The 23055-nt window shown below is 39.5% G+C and overlaps 2 protein-coding genes across 7 annotated transcripts in view; one reads left to right on the top strand and one right to left on the bottom strand.

The window, feature by feature from the left end:
- Nucleotides 1-3129: 3129 nt before the first annotated feature.
- GLO1 (glyoxalase I) overlaps nt 3130-23055 on the bottom strand; it is a 28528-nt gene continuing 8602 nt past the window's right edge. For 3 of the 6 annotated variants that reach the window (XM_053603534.1, XM_053603537.1, XM_053603535.1), the window contains exons 2-6: nt 14051-14133; nt 12000-12140; nt 10495-10562; nt 7918-8007; nt 3130-3547 (exon numbers count right to left, since the gene is read on the bottom strand). In XM_053603534.1, coding sequence (XP_053459509.1) covers nt 3459-3547; nt 7918-8007; nt 10495-10562; nt 12000-12140; nt 14051-14133 — 471 coding nt within the window. In that variant the 3' untranslated portion in view covers nt 3130-3458. Of the gene's footprint in view, nt 3548-7917; nt 8008-10494; nt 10563-11999; nt 12141-14050; nt 14134-16196; nt 16216-17735; nt 17755-18522; nt 18632-23055 lie in introns of those variants that run through there. The other 3 variants (XM_053603536.1, XM_053603539.1, XM_053603538.1) reach the window with 3 other exon arrangements.
- Nucleotides 16293-17392, top strand: LOC128594600 (60S acidic ribosomal protein P0-like). The gene has a single exon (XM_053603530.1). The coding sequence runs from the start codon at nt 16382-16384 to the stop codon at nt 17333-17335; it is 954 nt and encodes a 317-aa protein (XP_053459505.1). The 5' UTR covers nt 16293-16381; the 3' UTR covers nt 17336-17392.

The following is a 23055-nucleotide window of genomic DNA, read 5'->3' as shown; positions in this document are numbered from 1 at the left end:
TGGAGGAAACTTGTCTTCTGAGACATCTGTGCCTTTTTGCTTCCTCTGATGACTTGTTTGTCAAGTCAATTGTGTCCATTACCAATATCTTCAACCCAATTAGCCTTGTAATTCTGACTATATACTTTAATAAAAAATATAAAGCAATAAAATGAGTTTAGATAAAAAGAAAGTTGAATATTCTTTTTTTTTTTGTAGAGACAGAGTCTCACTTTATGGCCCTCGGTAGAGTGCCATGGCATCACACAGCTCACAGCAACCTCCAACTCCTGGGCTTAAGCGATTCTCTCGCCTCAGCCTCCCAAGTAGCTGGGACTACAGGCGCCCGCCACAACGCCCAGCTATTTTTTGGTTGCAGTTCAGCCAGGGCTGGGTTTGAACCCGCCACCCTCGGTATATGGGGCCGGCGCCTTACCGACTGAGCCACAGGCGCCGCCCGAAAGTTGAATATTCTGAAGAATATTTGCTCAAAGGAAAATAGCTGAAGTCTCTGCTAAATGAGAGGCAGGAAAAAATCAAATATAAATAAAAAGAGCCTAAAACAATGGATTCTGCACCCAAATTTACACTCTAAAATTGGAAAGCGGTTGTCAACAGGGCAGTACTGACCTCTAGGGATTGTTTTGGAGACTCATGGGGCATTTTTGGTTGTTTTCACTAGTGGTATTTAGTGGACAGTGAGCAGGAATGTTAGACATCCTGTAATGGCCAGTACAACTTTGAGAGGTTCCACTGAAGATTCAATAAGTAAAAAGCCTACTTATCAATCAAGGAGGTGAAGCATAACTCCCCACCAAGTGTGGGCTTCACATGAGTTTCTTCCAAACAGAACTATATGGGGAAAGGGTGGGCAGAGAATAACTATACAGTGGGAAAACCTGCCAAGCACTACCTCAGCCAGGTGATTATGGTCAGTGTCATTAGTGTATTGGTGTATGTGGCTGGTGCTGTAACCACTGAGAGCATGTACCTTTGATAGGATTTGATGAGAAGACCACTTTACCTCTGTGGTCTTCCTCCTAAAAATCCCATACCTATGGTTTCATCATGACAGAAACAAGACAGAAAATTCCAATTGGGAAACATTCTACAAAATACCTAGTTAGTACTTCTCAAAGCTGTCAAAGTCATCAAAAACAAGGAAAGCTGCAAAAACTGTCAGTCTAGAGGTCCCTATCAGTAACTTGGTGACTAAATTTAATGTGATTTCCTGGAGGGCATCTTATAACAGAAAAAGTAAAAACTAAGGAAATCTGAAGGAAGTATGTACATTAGTGAACAATATCAACACAGGTTCATTAGTTATGACAAACATAACCATACTAATGTACGATTTTAAAAATAGGAGAAACTGGGTATGACTATAGGAGAACTTTGTACTATTTTTACAACATTTCTATAACACTATTCTAAAATAAAAGAAATTCAGGGCCTACTTTTTATTTTCTGAACCTAGAACTATTATTTTGCTTATGGGCATATATAATTTTAGTATTCACCAAGGGCAAAACCACCTTGTAAATAAGAATTTATTCATTTAGCCAAACTTTAGCAAGAATTGATCACCATTTTGGAAAATGATGTTTCTAACAGTAATACCATTCGTGTTCTTTGACTCACCAGTAAAACACACCTGTTATCAATATGTATCTAAAGTTGTAAAATTACAATTTTCCACAGTGTCAACAGTACTCTTTTGAAGTTTTTTTTCTTCCATACTTCAGGGCAAGCACCTGAATACTTCACTGTCTAATTCTAGTACTCAACATGTAGAATTAACCTTCATTAAGTTCCTATGACTCACCTTTTGATATTTGGCCTTTCTTCTCTCTGCACTTTATCTACTGCAATCCTTTATTTCTTATTTACTCTTCTCTTCCTCTTTTCCCACCCTTTCTTATCCATAGAACCGACCTACTTTACAGAATTCAAGTACAGAATTCCAAGTATCCTTGGTTCAGAACGAAACTGCATACCTTTTAAAATCCTTTCAGTATTCTCAAAGGGCAGGCTTTTTAAAGAATGTACCTGCTAGACAGACGCTTATAAGTTAAATATAGTCTCACTTGAAATTTTATTTTGGTCTATAAGTATGGCTATTTGTTTAAATTGCTCACATAAATCCATTTCATCCAAAGAAGACATGTAAAGTGCTTCTAGCAGTGCGAGCGCCATGGGCATGACCTATCCAAAGGTCTTCCACTAGGGACTGTAGAAAGTCCAGACATAGTCAACCACAAGCCATGTTTTCACAGACCAGGCTTTTAGAGAGTTTCAAAATCACTTTGATTTTTAAAAAGCCATCATGGCAATGGCTTTTTAAAAACGTCAATCATGGCAGGGAAGGAAACCCATTGAGCTGGTTTCTGATAACTAAGTTTTATTGAACATAATTTGTTACATGTGGCTACTGGCATCCAGAAGACCTTGGGGCAGGGGGGCTCTTTCCAGCTAATACAAGCATTACCTATGCAGGAATAACAGGGTGTCTGCCCTAAAGCAGTCACATGCTAAAGACGCTCCTACAGCTTCTTCCCCCACCACAGTACTCAGGCTAGAGAGCCAAGAGTACAATGCTCCAACTCACTGAATGTCCTTACAACAGGAGGCTAGTGAAGGAGGTACTGGGAGGCATTAATTTTGAGGCACAATCTAATACTAAAAATGATGGTGAGATCTTGAGTACTGGAGCCTATTTATATTGCCTTCCATTCACTGTATGTTACTTTATATGTTTAGCCTGTTTTCTTTCTTATAAGGATAGTTGTCGGTATTAAAGTCTTATAGCCTAGTGTCTAGGTACCCAGTAAAAATTATATTTTTTACTCCTTCCCATTCCCAATTAAATGAGGTCAGTCCTTGAACTTTAAATGTACTTTATAAATAAAAAGAAACTACTTTTTCTATCAGTATCCTCGCCTGCGTGATTCTGAATTACTCTTGAGAGTACCTACTCTTTTGTAAAATAAATACTTTGTACTGTTTGAAGTACACATGAAGTTTCATTCTTGTTCTATGTTCTTTATGTGCCACTGTGGAAAGTTCTTTCTGAGGAATTGAAACCCCAGAAGATAACCACAACAAAAGAATATTAAATACTTTTTTTTGGAAAATGATGATTCAAAGGCAGACTTGAAGAGACGTATTATTTAGGAGATAGAAGGCAAGTAAATACAGCCTCTGAAAGGAACTGTTCTAATTATTAACTAAAAAATAAAGTTACACAACTATATTCAAGGGCATAATATAAAGCATTACTTTAAAACCAGAATGACTAAAAAGTTAGGAGAAAAAACCCCAGCTGAAATAGGAAAGGAAAATGGATTTAAGAATAATTTGAATCGCAACAATGACCCATAAGTTCTAGATGCTTCTGTTATCTGAGTATCTTCAATCACGTTGTTTACTTTTTCAATCTGTGTCTTCACTGAAATCTCAAAGGAGCATTCTTCATAGTACTAAACGAGAGCTCTCATTTTGTTAGGATTCAAAATTTCAATCCAGTAGCCATCAGGGTCCTGAATAAATGCCAGGTCTTTCATTTTACCTATAAAAGGAAAATGTTCATTATTGAAAAGACTTTTAAAAATTCATTAATTCAATCTTGACTGGCATTTTAATGATGTACATTTTTGTTTTTATTTTTAATTTTTTTTCTTCTTTTAGAGACAGGGTCTCATTCTATCGCCCTTGGTAGAGTGCTGTGACATCACAGCTCACAGCAACCTCCAACTCCAAGGCTTAGGTGATTCTCTTGCCTCAGCCTCCCAAGTAGCTGGGACTACAGATGCCCTCCACAACACCCAGCTATTTTTTGTTGCAGTTTGGCTGGGGCTGGGTTTGAATCTGCCACCCTTGGAATATGGGGCTGGCACCCTACCCACTGAGCCACAGGCGCCCCCCCCCCTTTTTTTTAGGCAGAGTCTCCCTAGGTTGCCCTCAGTAGAGTGCCTTGGCATCACAGCTCACAGCAACCTCAAACTCTTGGCTTAAGCGATTCTCTTGCCTCAGCCTCCTGAATAGCTGGGACTACAGGTGCCCTCCACAATGCTTGGCTATTTTTTGGTTATAGTTGTCATTGTTGTTTGGCAGGCGTGGGCTGGGTTTGAACCCACCAGCTCTGGTGTATGTGGCTGGCGCCCTAGCCACAGAGCTACAGAAGCCAAGCACTGTATTTTTAATTTATTTTTTTTTTTTGAGACAGAGCCTCAAGCTGCTGCCCTGGGTAGAGTGCTGTGGCATCACCACTCATAGCAACCTCCAACTCCTGGGCTCAAGCAATTCTGCTGCCTCTGCCTCCCAAGTAGCTGGGACTACAGGCGCCTACCACAACGCCCAGTTATTTTTTTTTATTTTTTGGTTGTAGCCATTGCTGTTGTTTGGCGGGCCCGGGCTGGATTCAAACCCTCCAGCTCAAGTGTATATGGTTGGTGCCTTAGCCACTTGAGCCACAGGCGCCGAGCCTATTTTTAATTTTTAAAAGTTCTATATTGTCAGTATTGCCCAAATGCATACTTTTCATAATGACTAAAATGTTATCTTCTACATATATCTGAAAACTGGCCTTCTCGAAATAAACTGTGGGACTGGGTGCATCTTTTAGATATTAAGTATTTGCTTCACCATCATGATGCATTACATGCTGTTAGGTTGGCCAAGTGCACTCCATCTTAGACCTCAAAGAACCATTCTGTAAGACTGTTACAGGTGGACATAACTCAGATAAGGGGGACAAGCCACAGGCTCGTCATGTCCTTGCACCAGTCCAGTTACAAACCTGTAAGAAATATGTTTACACTGCAAGCCCCTGACACCCTGATAAGAAGAGCAAGCCCGGAGAGTCCCAATAATGAGCTGCATGTCCTTGGCACTCTGACTTGCCTATAAAGCCAAATGCTTTTCAGCTTGTCATAAATAGAAGTGCCTCCCTCCCTAATGCTGCTGACATCTCTTTAGATCTCAGCCCGTTTATATCCTAAGGGTAAAATAAACTTTCTGGCATGTTTGTTACATTTGGTCTTGTGTGTTGTGATTCACGCCTCATTTTACCTATCAGCTACCAGTTCAATAGTAACAGAAATTACCTTTTTTCATAGAAGAAAAAGAAGCTAGGAAGGTGCTGAAGGGAACTGGTAGCATGGCTTACCCAAACAAAAGACCCAGATGTTTGGGTCATACAAGCCCTTTTAAACACTATACTTGGTAACCCAAGCTCTGCCAACCAATTCTTTCTCCCAGGAATTCATAACCAGGACTAAGGTTAGCAGGTCAAACCTGTTTGCCTAAATAGAAAAATGTGACCTCAGAAATTTATCTGGGGACCAGGATGTTGAATTGATTTCACTTCTATCTCTGGCTTCTTTCCCCAAGATCAAACCTAGGGGAACACATACGGAAAATGCAAAAAAAAAAGCAAGAAACCCTAGTGGTGAGGGTTAGGGATAGAATGAGATGACTTTCTTAACCTGACCTATGTGGGAGGCAGTAGTTATGCCTCACTGCTGTGGGAGAATAAACAGAGGAGTTTTGCTTTTACTGCCCCGTACTTTCCCAAGTGCCTTGAGCATCACCACTTGCCCTTACATTTGTTCAGATGTCCTCAGGAGTAAATAAGGACAGTGCTTGTGAGAAACTGAGAAAAACAGGTAGAGATCAACTGATCCCCCAGCCCTCTCCCCACACATCCAGGAATAGGAAATAACAACTTCGCCAGTGTCTCCTAATACTGCTTTTCCCTGAGGACAAATGCGGGAGGATGGACCTGACTGGTGGAGTGTGAAGTGTTTAAGTCTCATTTCCAAGTGCCCAGGGATCTCCACTCTGGGCTGACCCAGCCCACCTTCCTGAGATGGAGTTGTTCAGTGCTGGGGTCTGCTCTCTCCCCTTTTCACACTGCCTTACAGACTAGAAAAGCTGGCAGTTGTAGTGGGGGTGTGGTGGGGGGGAGGATCGGAAGCCAAAATAATGAGAATTTGAGAAATATAACCATTTAAAATCTCCAAACAATGGATTATAGATTCGAATAAAAGACACATTAGAATAATGGATCAAGAACTGTTTAAAAATGTAAAAGTAATAAGCAGTATGAAATGTTCCCAATACGAAATAAGAATAATATTAAAGGGATCAAGCAAAAATTAGGGATGAAAATTATAAAAAGATGATTAAAAACACAATAGATGGGTTAAATATCAGAAAAGACACATTTGGGGAAAAATTAACTAATTGGTATTCCAGTGCAAAGAAACCTCCCAGAAAGCATGCAAGGACAAAGAAATAATATAAAAAGCCTCCAGAACAAAACAGAAGAATATGCAAAAGAATATAAATCAGACTGAAAGCAGATTTTTCAATAGCAACATTGAATGCAAAAAGAAAACAGAGTAGTCTCTCCAAAATTGAAGGAAAATAAACCTAGGATTTTCAACAAAACTATTATTTAGGCATGCAGAGTCTCAAAAGTTTTGTTTCACAAACCCATTGAAAACAGTTTTGGTTCAGAAAAATCCAAAACATGTTACAAGAGATATATGAGAAAAAGATGATCAAATAATATATTTTTTGTTATGTTAAAAAAAGCCAAAACCAAAAAGAAAAAATATCCCAGTCTAGGTAATAGTAATGATACAGGGTTCCCTGATTCAGGGCTGGACAGAGACCAGGTCCTTCTTCTAAGCCCAAGCAAACAGATTTTTTTTGTGCAACCTCACTCTGAACACAAGTAGGATTTCATCAGGATGGTCCCTCCAGGACTGGAAAGCTTACACCCTACTGCTTTGTCTGTGGCAGGAACTATGGGGACCTCATTCATTTGCTAATACAGTCATTCTCTAATCAACATGGCACAGGAAGTTTTTGTCTGCCGGCTCCAGACCATGAGTGATTTTTACTCCCCAAAATCTTTCTGCTTGGATGCAGTAAACGAATGAACCCCCAGACACAAGACCTACATAGGTCTTCCCACTTGGGAATTGTCCCCCCTCCACTGCCAGCGGCTTTGTTGCCCTTCTATCTTTGTATTTCTCTGTAAAATAAACTTTGTCCTGTCTGGGGTTTCATTCTTGAATCTCCAAGATCAAGGACCTGACACAGAAAAAAATACTGGTAACAGGAATTTGATGGGGGTTGAGTTCTTTTATTTAATAACAAAAGAAAGAAATTAAAACGAAATAGTGAACCATTTGAAATTAAAACTGAAATAAATTATGGTAGCAGAAACAGATCTAAATAAAATAATTATAATACATGTAAATCCAACAAAATCTAGATATCTGCTGTTTCAAGAAACACACCTAAAATGTAAGGACATACAAAGGTTGTAAAAGATGAAAAAGAAATACTATTAACTAAAGAAAGCTGGTGTAGTTATATTAATATCAAATAAAACAGACTTTAAGTAGGCACAGTGGCTCATACTTGTTATCCCAGCACTTGGGAGGCTGAGGTGGGAGGATCACATGAGGCCAGGAGTTCGAGAAAACAGACTTTAAGAAACTTATTTAGGGCAGCGCCTGTGGCTCAAAGGAGTAGGGCACTGGCCCCATGTACCAGTGGTGGTGGGTTCAAACCTAGTCCTGGCCAAAAAAAAGTGCAAAAAAAAGAAACTTATTTTAGGGTGGCCAGATAACACCCTGAAATGGGGAAAGCTGGTGCCCAATGAGAGAATGTGGGATGTGTGAAGGGTGAGAGGCATCTTTTTGACGCTCTCTAGGTCCTGCGTCTGGTCCTTTGTGAAGCCATCCTACTTTCTGTCTTTCAGTTCCCTAAGATACTCAGGTATCCTTCTAGTAATTTCCCCTCTTTGTAGACTTCTGTTACTTGCTGCCAAAGACGTTCATACAACAATGTCCCCTGTGGATGGTTAGTAAATATTACTTATCTAAAGAGAGGACTAAACATAGTAAGGAGGACACTCACCATCATCAGGTTTCTTCACAAATTTGACTCCCAGTTCTTCAAATCTTTTACAGGCACTGTGTACATCAGGAACAGCAATTCCAATGTGACCTTAGGTGACAGTCACCCCCCAATAAAAAATATACAGAGAAGACATAATTACAACAGGGTACCCAAGTGCCCCAAATGGCTCCCAACACTTATTTCAAAATGTAAGGCACTTACAAACAGACTGAATCAAGTAGGTTCAAGATCTACAATACATTAAAGAACAAATATAGGTCCCTTTCTTTACAAAAAGTAGAAATATTAGCCAGCCATGGTGGCACATGCCAGTCGTCCCAGCTACTTGGAGGCTAAAGAAGAGGGAAGATCACTTGAGACCAGAAGTGTGAGGTTGCAGCGAGCCATTATGATACCCCCATACTCTATCCTGGGTGACAGAGTGAGACTCTATGTCAGGAAAAAGAAAAAAAAGAGTAGTCTACATCAAAAAAGAATAATCATTTGTTATGATTATTGGCATTGATTATATAGCAGCCAAATGAGGCCTGTAATCTTGTCATCTCAACTCAGAGATTTTATATCAAGGCAGAAATTGGGATTACTATAATTTTAATGCAATTCCTATTAAAGCTCCATTGTCATATTTTAAAGATCTTGAAAAAAATTAATATTTCGTTTTATATGGAATCAGAAAAAACCTCGAATAGCCAAAACATTACTCAGAAATAGAAACACAGCAGGAGGAATCACGCTACCAGACCTGAGACTATACTATAAATCGATGATGATCAAAACAGCATGGTATTGGCACAAAAACAGAGAAGTAGATGTCTGGAACAGAATAGAGAACCAAGACATGAATCCAGCTACTTACCGTTATTTGATCTTTGACAAGCCAATTAAAAACATTCAGTGGGGAAAAGATTCCCTATTTAACAAATGGTGCTGGGTGAACTGGCTGGCAACCTGTAGAAGATTGAGACTGGACCCACACCTTTCACCATTAACTAAGATAGACTCTCACTGATTAAAGATTTAAACTTAAGACATGAAACTATAAAAATACTTGAAGAAAGTGCAGGGAAAACTCTTGAAGGAATCGGCCTGGGTGAATATTTTATGAGGAGGACTCCCCAGGCAATTGAAGCAGTATCAAAAATACACTACTGAGACCAGATCAAACTAAAAAGCTTCTGCACAGCCAAGAACATAGTAAGTAAAGCAAGCAGACAGCCCTCAGAATGGGAGAAAGTATTTGCAGGTTATACCATCGATAAAGGTCTAATAACCAGAATCCACAGAGAACTCAAACATATTAGCAAGAAAAGAACACGTGACCCCATCTCAGGGTGGGCAAGGGACCTGAAGAGAAACTTCTCTAAAGAATATCGATGCAAGATCTACAAACACATGAAAAAAAGCTCATCATCCTTAATCATCAGAGAAATGCAAATCAAAACTACTTTGAGATATCACCTAACCCCAGCAAGAGTAGCCTACATAACAAAATCCCAAAACCAGAGATGTTGGCGTGGATGTGGGGAAAAGGGCACACTTCTACACTGCTGGTGGGAATGCACACTAATATGTTCCTTCTGGAAGGATGTTTGGAGAATACTTAGAGACATAAAAATAGACCTGCCATTCGATCCTGTAAATTCCTTTACTAGGTTTATATCCAGAAGACCAAAAATCACAATATAACAAAGACATCTGTACCAGAATGTTTATTGCAGCCCAATTCATAATTGCTAAGTCATGGAAGAAGCCCAAGTGGCCATCAACCCACGAATGGACTAGCAAATTGTGGTACATGTATACCATGGAATATTATGCAGCCTTAAAGAAAGATGGAGACTTTACCTCTTTCATGTTTACATGGATGGAGCTGGAACATATTCTTCTTAGCAAAGTATCTTAGGAATGGAAGAAAAAGTATCCAACGTACTCAGCCGTACTATGAAGCTAAATTATAGCTTTCACATGAAGGCTATAACCCAACTATAGCACAAGACTATGGGGAAAGGGCCAAGGAAGGGGAAGGGAGAGGGAGGTCAGGGTGGAAAGAGGGTAGTGGGTGGGGCCACACCTACGGTGCATCTTAGAATGGGTACAGGAGAAACTTACTAAATGTAGAATGCAAATGTCTACATACAATAACTAAGAAAATGCCATGAAGGCTATGTTGAACAGTTTGATGAGAATATTTCAGATTGTATATGAAACCAGCACACTGTACCCCTTGATTACACTAATGTACACAGCTATGATTTAACAATAAAAAAAAAGAAATTGGGATTACTATTAACTATAGCTTTTGTTTTAAAATTCAAATGTCTACTGAAAATATATTACTGAAAGTTAAAGTAAAATCACTGTGAAAGAGCAAATGTAATGTTTCGACTGAGACTCGAAAATAAAACAATTCCTAAATAATACTATTTGTAGAAAATAAAAATAACCATACCTCTAATAAATAGATACATTTAATAATTAGGCTGTTAATGTTTTAGGTTTATTATAACCATAATTATGTACACAGTACAAAATCACACAAATTCATATATATTACATACAAATAGACAAACATACCAAATCCTCGAGGGTCTGAATTGCCATTGTGGTAACTCTGGGCCTCATCATCTTCAGTGCCCCAATTGCTAAAAAAGGAGGGAAAACATAACTACGATGTCCTGTAGAACAGATATATTCTGAAAAGAAAGTTGCCAACAACCTGCCTTTGAAATCTTACCATGTGAATATGCCACTTTCATACTTAGCCTAAGCCCTGTTACTACAAATATTTTCAACTGTACAAAGGGCGAATGGGCAAAAGGTTTTAAGTAGACTAAGGAGACAGTAAAAGTAGGCATCTGTATAAGAACAATAATGATAATAACAGCAACTATCACCAATTGCACTAAGTACTTCATATTTCATTAAGCCCTCAAAAAGTTCCCTAGGCCTAGATTTAAATGTCTTCATTTTATAGATGAGACTGCCACTTATGGGAGGTGATAAAATTCGTTCATGGTCACAGACCTAGTGTCAGAGCCAAAACTCATATCTAGGTCTGTTCGATTCTAAAAGCTTTGTTTTAAATCGAGAGGCATACTACATCATATACTATAAAACAAAATGTTCTTTTGATAGTTGTTAAAGAGTGCAGAGAAACAACATAAAGGAAATGTCCACATTTTTAAATGCCAAATTATAAAAATACCTTAAATTTTGAGTATTAATTATTATAAAATAGTTTGACAACTCTTTAAAGGAACATATGCTATAACCATTTCTGGATAAAAATGCAGCAAATTCTTAAAAGGACAAAATTTTGGATGCTGGAAAACTTTAATTATAGTACCTGAATATTAGTTAGCTACAGTTTGGCAAATATCTTACCATTTCAGGGCATTATATCCTGTATCTAAAAGACAAATGATCTCACTTGCCCTGCCTATGCTATAAGAACAATACAAAGACCAAAAGATCCAAGTTAAAAACATTCAGATACAGGAGAGCCTGGGGAGCTGACAACGTCCCTACATAGACCACCTTCTTAAACTTACCTTATTTTCATAGACTGGACATGTACCACAGGTATCAGCGCTATGAACTAAGTTCCTTATGTTGACCACCACTGTGTGTTGACCAGTTTCTTACAGTCCCTTGGGTAGTCAACGTACAGAGGCCCTAGTGTATATTGTTACAAATTTGAAGTGATCAGGTACACCTGGTTTGAATTAAAGTGGTAAGTAAATAAAATATAACAAAGATTTTTTAAAATCTTTTTTTTTAAGAGTCTCACTTTATTGCCTTCAGTAGAGTGCCATGGCGTCACAAGGCTCACAGCAACCTCCAATTCCTAGGCTTAGGCGATGCTCTTGCCTCAGCCTCCCGAGTAGCTGGGACTACAGGCGCCCGCCACAACGCCCGGCTATTTTTTTTTTGTTGTTGCAGTTTGTCAGGGGCTGGGTTTGAACCTGACACCCTCAGTACATGGGGCTAGCACCCTACTCACTGAGCCACAGGCACAGCCCTAAAATCATCTTTTAAAAAAATCTAGAATATATAAAAAGAAAGATATTTATACTCACTGTGTCAGCTCAAGTGTAGCTTTTCTGGAGAACACCCATGACACTTTTTCATCTTTATCTTTGGGGATGTCATTTTTATCCTCATAAGCCAAGAAATAGAGTGAAAATTTCATAGTAGGAAAATCTAATTTTTCGAGTAGCCTAAAATTACAAAAGAAACAAAAACAAAAACCCAAGCCTGAATCATTAACAACAGGATGACAAGACATAGTAGCTGACATCTGTAATCCCAGCAATTTGGCAGGAGTATTACTTGATGCCATGAGTTCAATAACAGCCTGGTCAACAAAATGAGACCTGATTTCGGCAAAAAATAAAAACTCCTAACTGGATGTGGTGGTGTGTGCCTGTAGTCCCATCTCCTGGGAGGATTGCTTGAGCTCAGGGGTTTAAGACTAAAGCGAGCTGTGGCCCAGTCATTACACCCTAGCCTGGGTGACAGCACAAGACCATGTCTCAAAAACAAAACAAACCAGAAAAGATTGATTCATACTGAAATCAACATAACTTAGTATCCAAATTTTACTAAGAACTATACGAAATTATGCTATTTTTATGAGAAAAAAAAAGCTTACAAAATGTGCTTATCTATAAGAGGGATTCTACCTAACATAATCAAATATTTTGACCTGGTTGTTTGTACCCTCACATTAAACTGAAATAAAGTTACTTAAAAAAAAAAAAAGTACTCATCTATAAATATCTGGAAAAAAAATAGAAAAGCAAATTTGATAATTCATCAGTTCTCCAAATATAATGAAATTTAGCTGAAATTATGGTACTTGTTTATAAATAGCAAAGGTAATTTTTTTTTATTTGAGACAAGAGTCTCTGCCCAGGGCTACAGTGCCGGGGCATCCACCTCGCTCACATCAACCCTAAACTTCTGAGCTCAAGCAATCTTCCTGCCTCAGCATCCCTAGTAGCTGGAACTACAGGCACGCACCACAAAGCCTGGTTAATTTTTCCATTTTTAGTAGAGGTGGGGTTTCAAACTTCTGAGCTCAAGTGATCCTCCCGTCTCAGCCTCCCAGAGTGCTGGGATTATAAGCATGATCCATCACCTGGCCTAGAAACAGTAATCTTGAGAATTTTATTTATTTTTGGTGAAACATATGCATTATCTTGTTGTTCTTTCACATATATATGCCACTCAGTTTAATAATACAATTATTGAGTTCTTAAATTTTTCTCTCAATGTCAAAGGAGGTTATCTAGGCAGTAAATTTAAAGAGTATTATTTTATTCTTTATGTATCTATAGGATCAAAAACCAACAAAAAGCTTAACAAATCAACAAAATAATTTGTCAATTATACCTCAACAAAGCTGAAGAAAAAACAAGCTTTCAGGCTTGTTAAGATCAGTGGATATTACCTGTTCAGCAAAAGAAAATGCAGCCTATAAAAATGGAACGGATGGTGAATTGTAAGTCCTTCTATCTTTTCTGAATTAACAAGAGGCTAAGAGTGGTAAGAAGATCAAAAGGGGTCTGAATATATTAAAGACTACCTGACACCTCTCAAAGAGAAAGGGGATTGGAGAAAATGCAACTATTTGTGTCTTTTGTTGCACATTGAGCCTGGCTGGGATAGAGAAGAAAAGGAATTTAACAGGAGTGTTGTCCAGTCATGCCTAGTCATAGAATCCTGGCCAATTTTATTACTTCTGAAATAAACTTTAAAATTTTTTTCTTTCTTTCCTTTTTTTTTTTGAGACAGAGTCTCAAACTGTCGTCCTGGGTAGAGTGCTGTGCATCACAGCTCACAGCAACCTCAAACTCCTGGGCTTAAGCGATTTTCTTACCCCAGGCTCCCAAATAGCTGGGACTACAGGCCCCAACGCCCAGCTACTTTTTGTTTTTGTTGTTGTTGCAGTTGTCATTGTTGTTTTAGCTAGCCAGGGCTGGGTTCAAAACCTCCAGCCTGGGTGTTTGTGGCCGGTGCCCTACCCACTGAGCTACAGCCACCACCCCAAATGGGTTTGAAAACATTCCCACATTTGCAAAACTATATATTTAAACATTAAGGGGCCAATAAATATTTTACTTACGTCATTCCAAGAACTCTAGTATAAAAATCCAGTGACTTCTTAGGATCCTTAATTCGTAGCATGGTTTGCTGCAATAGAAAATCCTAAGGACAAACAGTAGATGTTAAACATCTTTAATTTTTTTACCACTTTTTACCAACATTAATTGTGCTTCCTGTAACAAAATACAAAAATAGTCCACCATTGTAACACAGTGTTAAAAAAAGAAAACAACTTTGCCCTCTCACCCTCCCATGGACAACATCTAGAAATAATTCCAGTATCTGTCACTTACAATTTCCTATGACTCTCTGCCCAGTGGTGTTTTGGGGATGCAGTCCCCAATGTGGGGCTGCTCTAAAGTGCTAAGGAGTTTATATTCTAGGAATGACTTCCAACAAATGGTAGATAAAACACTGGGCATCCTTGTCCCTTAGTGGGGCAATTCTGAGGCATGTTCCACAAAGTCCCTCAGAGGCTCCTAAGAAGAATCGAGCTCTAATTGAGCCCCTGTCTGGGGTTGAGTGCTATGGTGTCACCATAGCTCAAACTCTTAAACTCTTGGGCTCAAGTGTTTCTCATGCCTCAGTTTCCCAAGTGGCTAGGACTACAGGTGCCCACAACAACACCCAGCTAAATTTTCTATTTTTAGTAGAGACAGTGTGGTCTTGAATTCCTGAGCTCAGGTGATCTGCCCATCTTGGTCTCCCAGAGTGCTAAGCTCAGCCATGAGCCACTGTGCCCAGCCAACTTACACACATCTACTCTGGACCTTCCTTCTCCACTCCTCAGATCTCTGGTGACCACCTCCCAAAGAAGCTATTTACTACCACACCCTTGTCTCCAGTCTGCTTTTTGGCGATCTCAACTAAGACTCTGATGTTACAAATAATGAATCTGATTGATCACTACAATATTTGCTGAATGAATGCATAAATGCTCTTCCAGAACTATTTACTGGTAACCATGTAAATTAACAAGAAGTTGCTTACAAGATCCTAGACCCCTAAGTACCTAGAAGGGTAAAAAGTAGCTGGTGCTAATACCTTTGTGAAATGTTTCAATTTATGTACCAGGGAGCAGAAGGCTTGCCTGAGAACAAGGCAGAATATAGTATATAAATTTCTGGAGTTAAGATGAGAAAATGACATTGAGTAATTAAATTAATTATCCAATGCTTCTAAGTTTCAGTTTCCTTTTGCTATGGGTACCTTCCCGACCATGAGTCTATGAATCTATTTTTAAGCACCAAAATTCTTATTTAAAACACAACTAGCCTAAAAACTACTTTACCTTATTAAAACTAATCTTAATGAACATACATTTTTTATTTTTTTTAGACAGAGTCTCACTATGTTGTCCCCAGTAGAGTACTGTGACATCATGGCTCATAGCAACCTCAAACTCTTGAGCTTAAGCAATTCTCTTGCCTCAGCCTCCCAAGTAGCTGGGACTACATGTGCCTGCCAGCTCCGGTGTATGTGGCTGGCACCCTAGCTGCTGAGCTACAGGCACCAGGCCTGAACATAAATTCTCTTTATTCATAGCTTATAATCACACATAAGGAACATTACATGTTTCTAGAATATTTAGGTTGCTTTTCTAAGTCAGATGCCACATTCCTAAACGTCTCAGTTTTCGTAAGCGGCTGAGAAAGAAAAAAGCCCCTCTTGATGCCCAGGCGCTGGCCTGACACAGTAAGCCTTGATTTTCTCCTATTGAATATAATCTCAAATACACCTACAGAGTCACTCTGTGACTGCAATGAAGTGAGATCAAAAATTTAAAAAAACTTAGCCAGCACCAAGCCTACTTCCACTTCCTATTCCAGCAGATTAAAAGAGGACGCTGTAAACAACACAACAATAACAAACATCCCTATCTCCCAGGCAGTATGAGCAACTGCTGTTTTTCTGTCAGTCACACAGTTTGCTTGAGGTCAGTTCAGGACAAAATCCTATGTGTGCTCTTTCATGCTGGACCACAGGCAATTACACAAGCTGTAGCTAGCAGGCCTCATGGGGGAAAGCTGTCCTCCCTGCACCAGCCGTGGTGCTCAGCCAAGTGCACCGCAGTTTCTAGAGGGAGTTGCAGGCAAGGACTAAATTCTAGTCTGTCAATACTGTGAGGGACTTCGAGGTGGAATTAAGGTTGCTTATCAGCTCACCTTAAAATAGTGAGATCAACCTGGATTATCTAGGTGGAGTCAATGTAATCACACAAGACCATAAAAGCAGAAGAGACAGAGAGATGTGGCAAAAAGGCAGAAGAGGCTTTTTTTCTCGCCAGGCGTCCTCGAGTGAGTGATATCATCTTTAAACCCCGCGTGGCAATCCCTGACGCACCGCCGTGATGCCCAGGGAAGACAGGGCGACCTGGAAGTCCAACTACTTCCTTAAGATCATACAACTTTTGGATGATTATCCAAAATGCTTCATTGTGGGAGCAGACAACGTGGGCTCCAAGCAGATGCAGCAGATCCGTATGTCTCTTCGAGGGAAGGCTGTGGTACTGATGGGCAAGAACACCATGATGCGCAAGGCCATCCGAGGGCATCTGGAAAACAACCCAGCTCTGGAGAAACTGTTGCCTCATATCCAGGGAAATGTGGGCTTTGTGTTCACCAAGGAGGACCTCACTGAGATCAGGGACATGCTGCTGGCCAATAAGGTGCCAGCTGCTGCCCGTGCTGGTGCCATTGCCCCATGTGAAGTTACTGTGCCAGCCCAGAACACTGGTCTGGGGCCAGAGAAGACCTCCTTCTTCCAGGCTTTAGGTATTACTACTAAAATTTCCAGGGGCACCATTGAAATCTTGAGTGATGTGCAGCTGATTAAGACTGGAGACAAAGTGGGAGCCAGTGAAGCCACACTCCTGAACATGCTGAATATCTCCCCCTTCTCCTTTGGGCTGGTCATTCAGCAGGTGTTTGACACTGGTAGCATCTACAACCCTGAAGTGCTTGACATTACAGAAGAAACTCTGCATTCTCGCTTCCTGGAGGGTGTCTGCAATGTTGCCAGTGTTTGTCTGCAGATTGGTTACCCAACTGTTGCATCAGTACCCCATTCTATCATCAATGGTTACAAGAGAGTCCTGGCTTTGTCTGTGGAGACTGATTATACCTTCCCACTTGCTGAAAAGGTCAAGGCCTTCTTGGCTGATCCATCTGCCTTTGTGGCTGCTGCCCCTGTGGCTGCCACCACCACTGCTGCTCCTACTGCCACTGCAGCCCCAGCCAAGGTTGAAGCCAAAGAAGAGTCGGAAGAGTCGGACGAGGATATGGGATTTGGTCTCTTTGACTAATCACCAAAAAGAGCAAACTCAGCCAGCTTTATTTTCAGAACAGGCAAATAAAGGCTTCTGTTAAGTTAAAAAAAAAAAAGGCAGAAGAGAGGTGTGGTAGCAAGGGAAGTCGGAGAGATTCCAAGTGTGAGAGGAGTCAATTTACCAGCCCTGGCTCTGAGATGTAAGGGGACATAGGCAAGGAATTAAAGGCTGAGGCCCACACCCCTCCTAACTGACAGTAAGCAAGAACCTAAAACCGCAGTCTACAATCGAAAAAAACTGAATGCTGGTAACAACCTGAACAAGTTGAGAAGCAGATTCTTCTCCAGAGCTTCCAGTGAGGAAGGCAGCCCTGTCATACCTTGAAATTTAGAGCATGGGACCTCTAACCTACAGAATTATGAGATAATATACCTACCAGTCCCTAACCTTTTTGATACCAGGGACCAGTTTTGTGGAAGACAATTTTTCTAGGGACTGGGGGGACGGGGTGTGGATGGTTTGGATATGAGTCTTCAAGCAATTGATTTGTTGTTTTTTTTTTTTTTTTTTTTGTAGAGACAGAGTCTCACTGTACCGCCCTCGGGTAGAGTGCCGTGGCGTCACACGGCTCACAGCAACCTCTTAACTCTTGGGCTTACGCGATTCTCTTGCCTCAGCCTCCCGAGCAGCTGGGACTACAGGCGCCCGCCACAACGCCCGGCTTATTTTTTGGTTGCAGTTTGGGTTTGGGTTCAAACCCAGCCCCGGCCAAACTGCAACCAAAAAATAAGCCGGGCGTTGTGGCGGGCGCCTGTAGTCCCAGCTGCTCGGGAGGCTGAGGCAAGAGAATCGCGTAAGCCCAAGAGTTAAGAGGTTGCTGTGAGCCGTGTGACGCCACGGCACTCTACCCGAGGGCGGTACAGTGAGACTCTGTCTCTACAAAAAAAAAAAAAAAAAGCAATTGATTTGTTATGGTTCCTGTGCAGTCAAACCTCTCTGCTACTGATAATCTGTATTTGCAGCCACTCCTCAGCACGAGCTTCAGCACTTCAGCTCCACCTCAGATCATCAGGCATTAGATTACCATAAGGAGCACACAAACTAGATCCCTTGCACACAGTTTACAGTAAGTAGGTTTCCACTCCTATGGGAATCTAATGCCACTGCTTTCTGACAGGGGGCCAAGCTCAGGCAGGGATGTGAATGACGGGGAACAGGCGTACAGACAGATGAAGCTTCTTCCTGCCGTTCGCGTCATGCTCGGCTGCCAGCCCAGGGTTAGGCACTGCAGAGGTAGTACACTTCTAACCAAGTTGCATCCAGCACTGGTCTCTAGTTAAGAAAAAAAAGTATAAAATCTAAAACTATCTTTTAAAATCTGTTCTGTAGTGACCCCGTTCATATTTGACCTCTTACCATCTAATACCAACATTAGTCTTACTAAACTATTAGTGACTTTATCATTGCTCCTCTTCAGTCCATAAAGGCCATCCTCAAATCCATTTACCTTAGACACAGAATGGTTTTGCTACAGATGCCATGTCAAATACTTACCAAAAGTTAGCAACCCTGCCTATCCCTATCCATCTTCTATCACTGTCCCTATCCTACAATCTTTCTGGAAAGCAATTTGAATCTCAAGAGCCTTTAAGAATTCCTACTCTTTGACCAAGATGTTCTCCTTCTAAAAATCTACCTAAGGAAATAATTAGAATCTCTGACAGAGATTTAGGTACAAAGACATGCACCAAATAAGAACACAGCTACTATGTGTCAGATATTGTTTTGAGTGATTTACAGAAACTAACTCATGTGATTTTTGAAATAACCCTATGAGGTATATGTGATGTTATTGTTATCTCCATTTTACCTGAGAGAATAAGTGGCAGAGAAAACATTCCAGCCCAAGTAATCTAGTTCTTTTTTTTTTTTTTTGCAGTTTTTGGCCGGGGCTGGGTTTGAACCTGCAACCTCTGGCATATGAGGCCGGTGCCCTCCCCTTTGAGCCAAAGGCACCGCCCAGTAATCTAGTTCTAAAGTTGTCTTCAACCACCTTGCTAAACTGTCTTTAACAACAAAAGAACAAAGTATTATGAAGACAGTTAAAATGCTGCTTAGCAGTCTATTAAATAGCATAGGGAAATTAAGATGATACATAAAACTTATATAGCAGAAAATATATATATATACACAACTTAATATTAAGGTTAATTATATCTTAAAAGTAATGTTAAAGGCTTTACTTTTATTATCTATTAACAACTAATTATGTCTAAAAACACACATATTAAAGAATAAATAAAAAAATTAAAATTAACTTTAAAAAACCTACACATAACAAAATTAAATAATCAACATTAGTGGATTTATTTATAAAATAGACTCATAAATCCTTTACTGCAAATTATTAAATGGATTTAAGAAAAATAAGTAGGGCTTGGTTTTTAAAAGTGATCAAGTAATAGTCCGTTGACTACCTGTACTTCTGGTAAACACCGGCATGATCTTAAGAAAAAGTTGCTGTTTTATAAAGATCCTAAAAATTACAGTTGTTTCTTGCTATTTCTAAAATATTGTTTAAAATAAATCTTGTGTTTTAAAAAGTAAGAACTTATATTCTTATCTTGTTTCATCTGACAATTCTTAACTCTGCCATTTCATGTTCTAAATTTAGAAAAATAAAAGGTGTCTTTTATGCCTAAGCTATCTTTGGCTATTAGGTGACAAAGATTTGCTCCCTTGACTTATTAAAAGGTATAATAACAGAAATAATCAGGGCTTCTTTTGGGGGGAGGGGTTCATTCTCCAAATTTAATGAACTCAAAACACTGTGAGAAAATTTTAAAGGTATAATCACAGATGTATGCCATAACTTCCTATAATACAATACTAAAGAACTGTAAGAATGGGACAGGAAAGGATGCTTTAAGAACCTCTAAATGATTTTTTTCCTATAAGGTATGAGACTTGGGCAAAACTGTGGATGTCCAATTCAACCTACAGATGTCCAATTGCTCCAGCTCCATTTGTTGAAAAGACTATCTTTCTGTGAACCTAAAAGAGTCAGTTCTTCGATATGGATCCTGAGTGACAAATTAGGTGTATCTTCAAATACAGCTAACCAGCCATTTGCTAACTATTAGTTGCATTCCCAGAGATCTCACTTCTGTTTAATTTTGGGACTTTCACAGATTCTTCTTCCTGGATTACACTGCTTGAACCAACCAACCAGAACTCACCTCTATCAACCAAACAGGGATCAGCTGTATCAACCAAAGAGCCCTCAGCTACCTTGACCAATCAGAACTCAGGAAGATTGACTCTTTATTTGCATAAACAGACCTGGGTGGAAACTCTTAATATAAACCCAAACTTTTGTTCTCTGAAATTCACAACCCTTTTACATGGAAAGCTAAATCTCCTCAGTTTGCAAACTGTTCACTGAAATAAAATCTTTCCTCCAAATTTCTTTTCACAAAATGCAGAGGCATTTTGTTCACATACTCTCCACAGAACTGCCTCTGCATCTTTGACAAAAATCTGTTACATGTATTATTAGTGTGGATCTATTTCTGGGTTCTGTATTCTGTTCAACTGATTTAAGTGTCTATTATTCTGCCAAAACCACAGAGCAGTGATCACTGCAGCTATAAAATGTCTTAAAATCAGGTAGAAGGATTTTCCCATTTTATTCTTTTTTAAAATTGTTTTTCTAGAGTCTTTATCTTCCATATAAACCTTAAATTATCTTACCTATATCTAAAAAATTTTGGTAGGGATTATGTTAAACATATATATCAATTTAGGGAGACATGACATCCTTACTATGCTGTCCAATCAATATGCTACTCTCATTTACTTTGACCTTTGATTTCATTTTCACTGCACAGTTTTCAGCATACATGTCCTGTAAATGTTTATTAGATATATATCTAACATTTCATTTTGTTGAGTAATTGTAAATGGCAATGTATTTTTAATTTTGGTGCCTATGTGTTCTTTGCTACTATAAAGAAACACAATTGATTTCTGTAGTTTATTTTGTATCATATAATTTTGCTGAACTCACTTATTAATTCTAGCAATGATTTGCAGATTTCTTAGGACTTCCTATGTAGATAATCATGTCTTCTGAAAATAGGGTCAGTTTGACTTCTTCCCTCCCATCTATATGCCTTTTATTCCTTTTCTTGTCTTATTGCACTGGCTAGAACTTCCAACACTATGTCAGGTAAGAGTAGTAAAAGCAGAGACTCCTGCCTTGTTACCAAAATTAGGGAGAAATCAGCACCATTAAGGTAATATTAGCTATAATTTTTTTTTTTTAGGGTCTTAGTCTATTGTCTTTGGTAACAGTGCTGTGGTGTCATAGCTCACAGCAACCTCAAACCCTTGGGCTTGAGCAATCCTGTTGCCTTGGTATCCCCAGTAGCTGGGACTACAGGCGCCAGCCACAATGCTGGCTAGTTTTTCTATTAGTAGTAGAGACAGTGTCTCACTCTTGCTCAGGCTGGTCTCTAACTCCTAAGCTCAAGTGATCCTCCCACCTCGGCCTCCCAGAGTGTTAGGATTACAGGCATGAGTCACTGTGCCCGGCCCATAAATGAGTACTTTTGTCACATGCCATTTTTGTGTCAACTGATCGTGTGATTTTTCTGCTTTACCCTCCTAAAATAGTAGACTATGTTGATTGGTTTCTGAATATTGAACCAGCCTTCTATCCCTGGAATAAACCCCACTCGATCATAGTATATACTTTTTTTAATATATTGTTGAATTCTATTTGCTAAAATTTTGTCAAGGATTTTTACATTGATTTGAGATACTGATCTATAGTTTTGTTTTTTTTTTTTGTATTGTCTTCATCTGGTTTTAGTGTTTAGTCTGGTTTAGCTTTATAAAACGAATTAAGAAGTGTTCACTTCAAGTTTTTGGAAGGGACTATGTATAATTGATACTAATCCTTTTTTTTTTTTCTTTTCAAAGAACGAGCTGTTTCATTGATTGTCTCTTCAATTTCATTGACTCCTGTCCTTTAGTATTTCCTTCCTTCTGCTTCCTTTGGGATTATTTTGCTTTTTTTCCTAGGTTCTTAGGAGGTAACTTAAATTATTGATTTGAGACACTTTCTCCTTTAAAATGTTCACATTTGGGGAAGCGCCTGTGGCTCAGTGAGTAGGGCGCCGGCCCCATATACTGAGGGTGGTGAGTTTGAACCCAGCCCCGGCCAAAACTGCAAAAAAAAAGTAGCCAGGCGTTGTGGCAGTTGCCTGTAGTCCGGGCTACTTGGGAGGCTGAGGCAAGAGAATCGCCTAAGCCCAAGAGCTATAATGCCATGGCACTCTACCAAGGGTGACAAAGTGAGACTCTGTCTCTAAAAATAAATAAATAAATAAATAAATAGGGCAGCGCCTGTGGCTCAGTGAGTGGGGCGCCAGCTCCATATACCAAGGGTGGCGGGTCAAACCCGGCCCCGGCCAAACTGCAACAAAAAAATACAGCCAGGCTTTGTGGCGGGTGCCTGTAGTCCCAGCTACTCAGGAGGCTAAGGCAAGAGAATCACCTAAGCCCAGGAGTTGGAGATTGCTGTGAGCTGTGATGCCATAGCACTCTACCCAGGGCGATAAAGTGAGACTCTGTCTCTACAAAAAAATTAATAAATGAATAAATAAATAAATACAAAATAAAATAAATAAATAAAATGTTCACACTAGTGCTATAAATTTCCCTCTTTGCATTGTTTTAGCTGAGATTCC

The sequence above is a fragment of the Nycticebus coucang genome, chromosome 9 (assembly GCF_027406575.1).
Source record: "Nycticebus coucang isolate mNycCou1 chromosome 9, mNycCou1.pri, whole genome shotgun sequence".
Classification (NCBI taxonomy): Eukaryota; Metazoa; Chordata; class Mammalia; order Primates; family Lorisidae; genus Nycticebus; species Nycticebus coucang.
The sequence above is the reverse complement of the archived record's forward strand: the minus strand, read 5'-3'. Positions and strand labels throughout refer to the sequence as shown.

Excerpts from the sequence above, each read along its gene's own strand:
- LOC128594600 (XM_053603530.1), top strand. The coding sequence starts at position 16,382 with ATGCCCAGGGAAGACAGGGCGACCTGGAAGTCCAACTACTTCCTTAAG.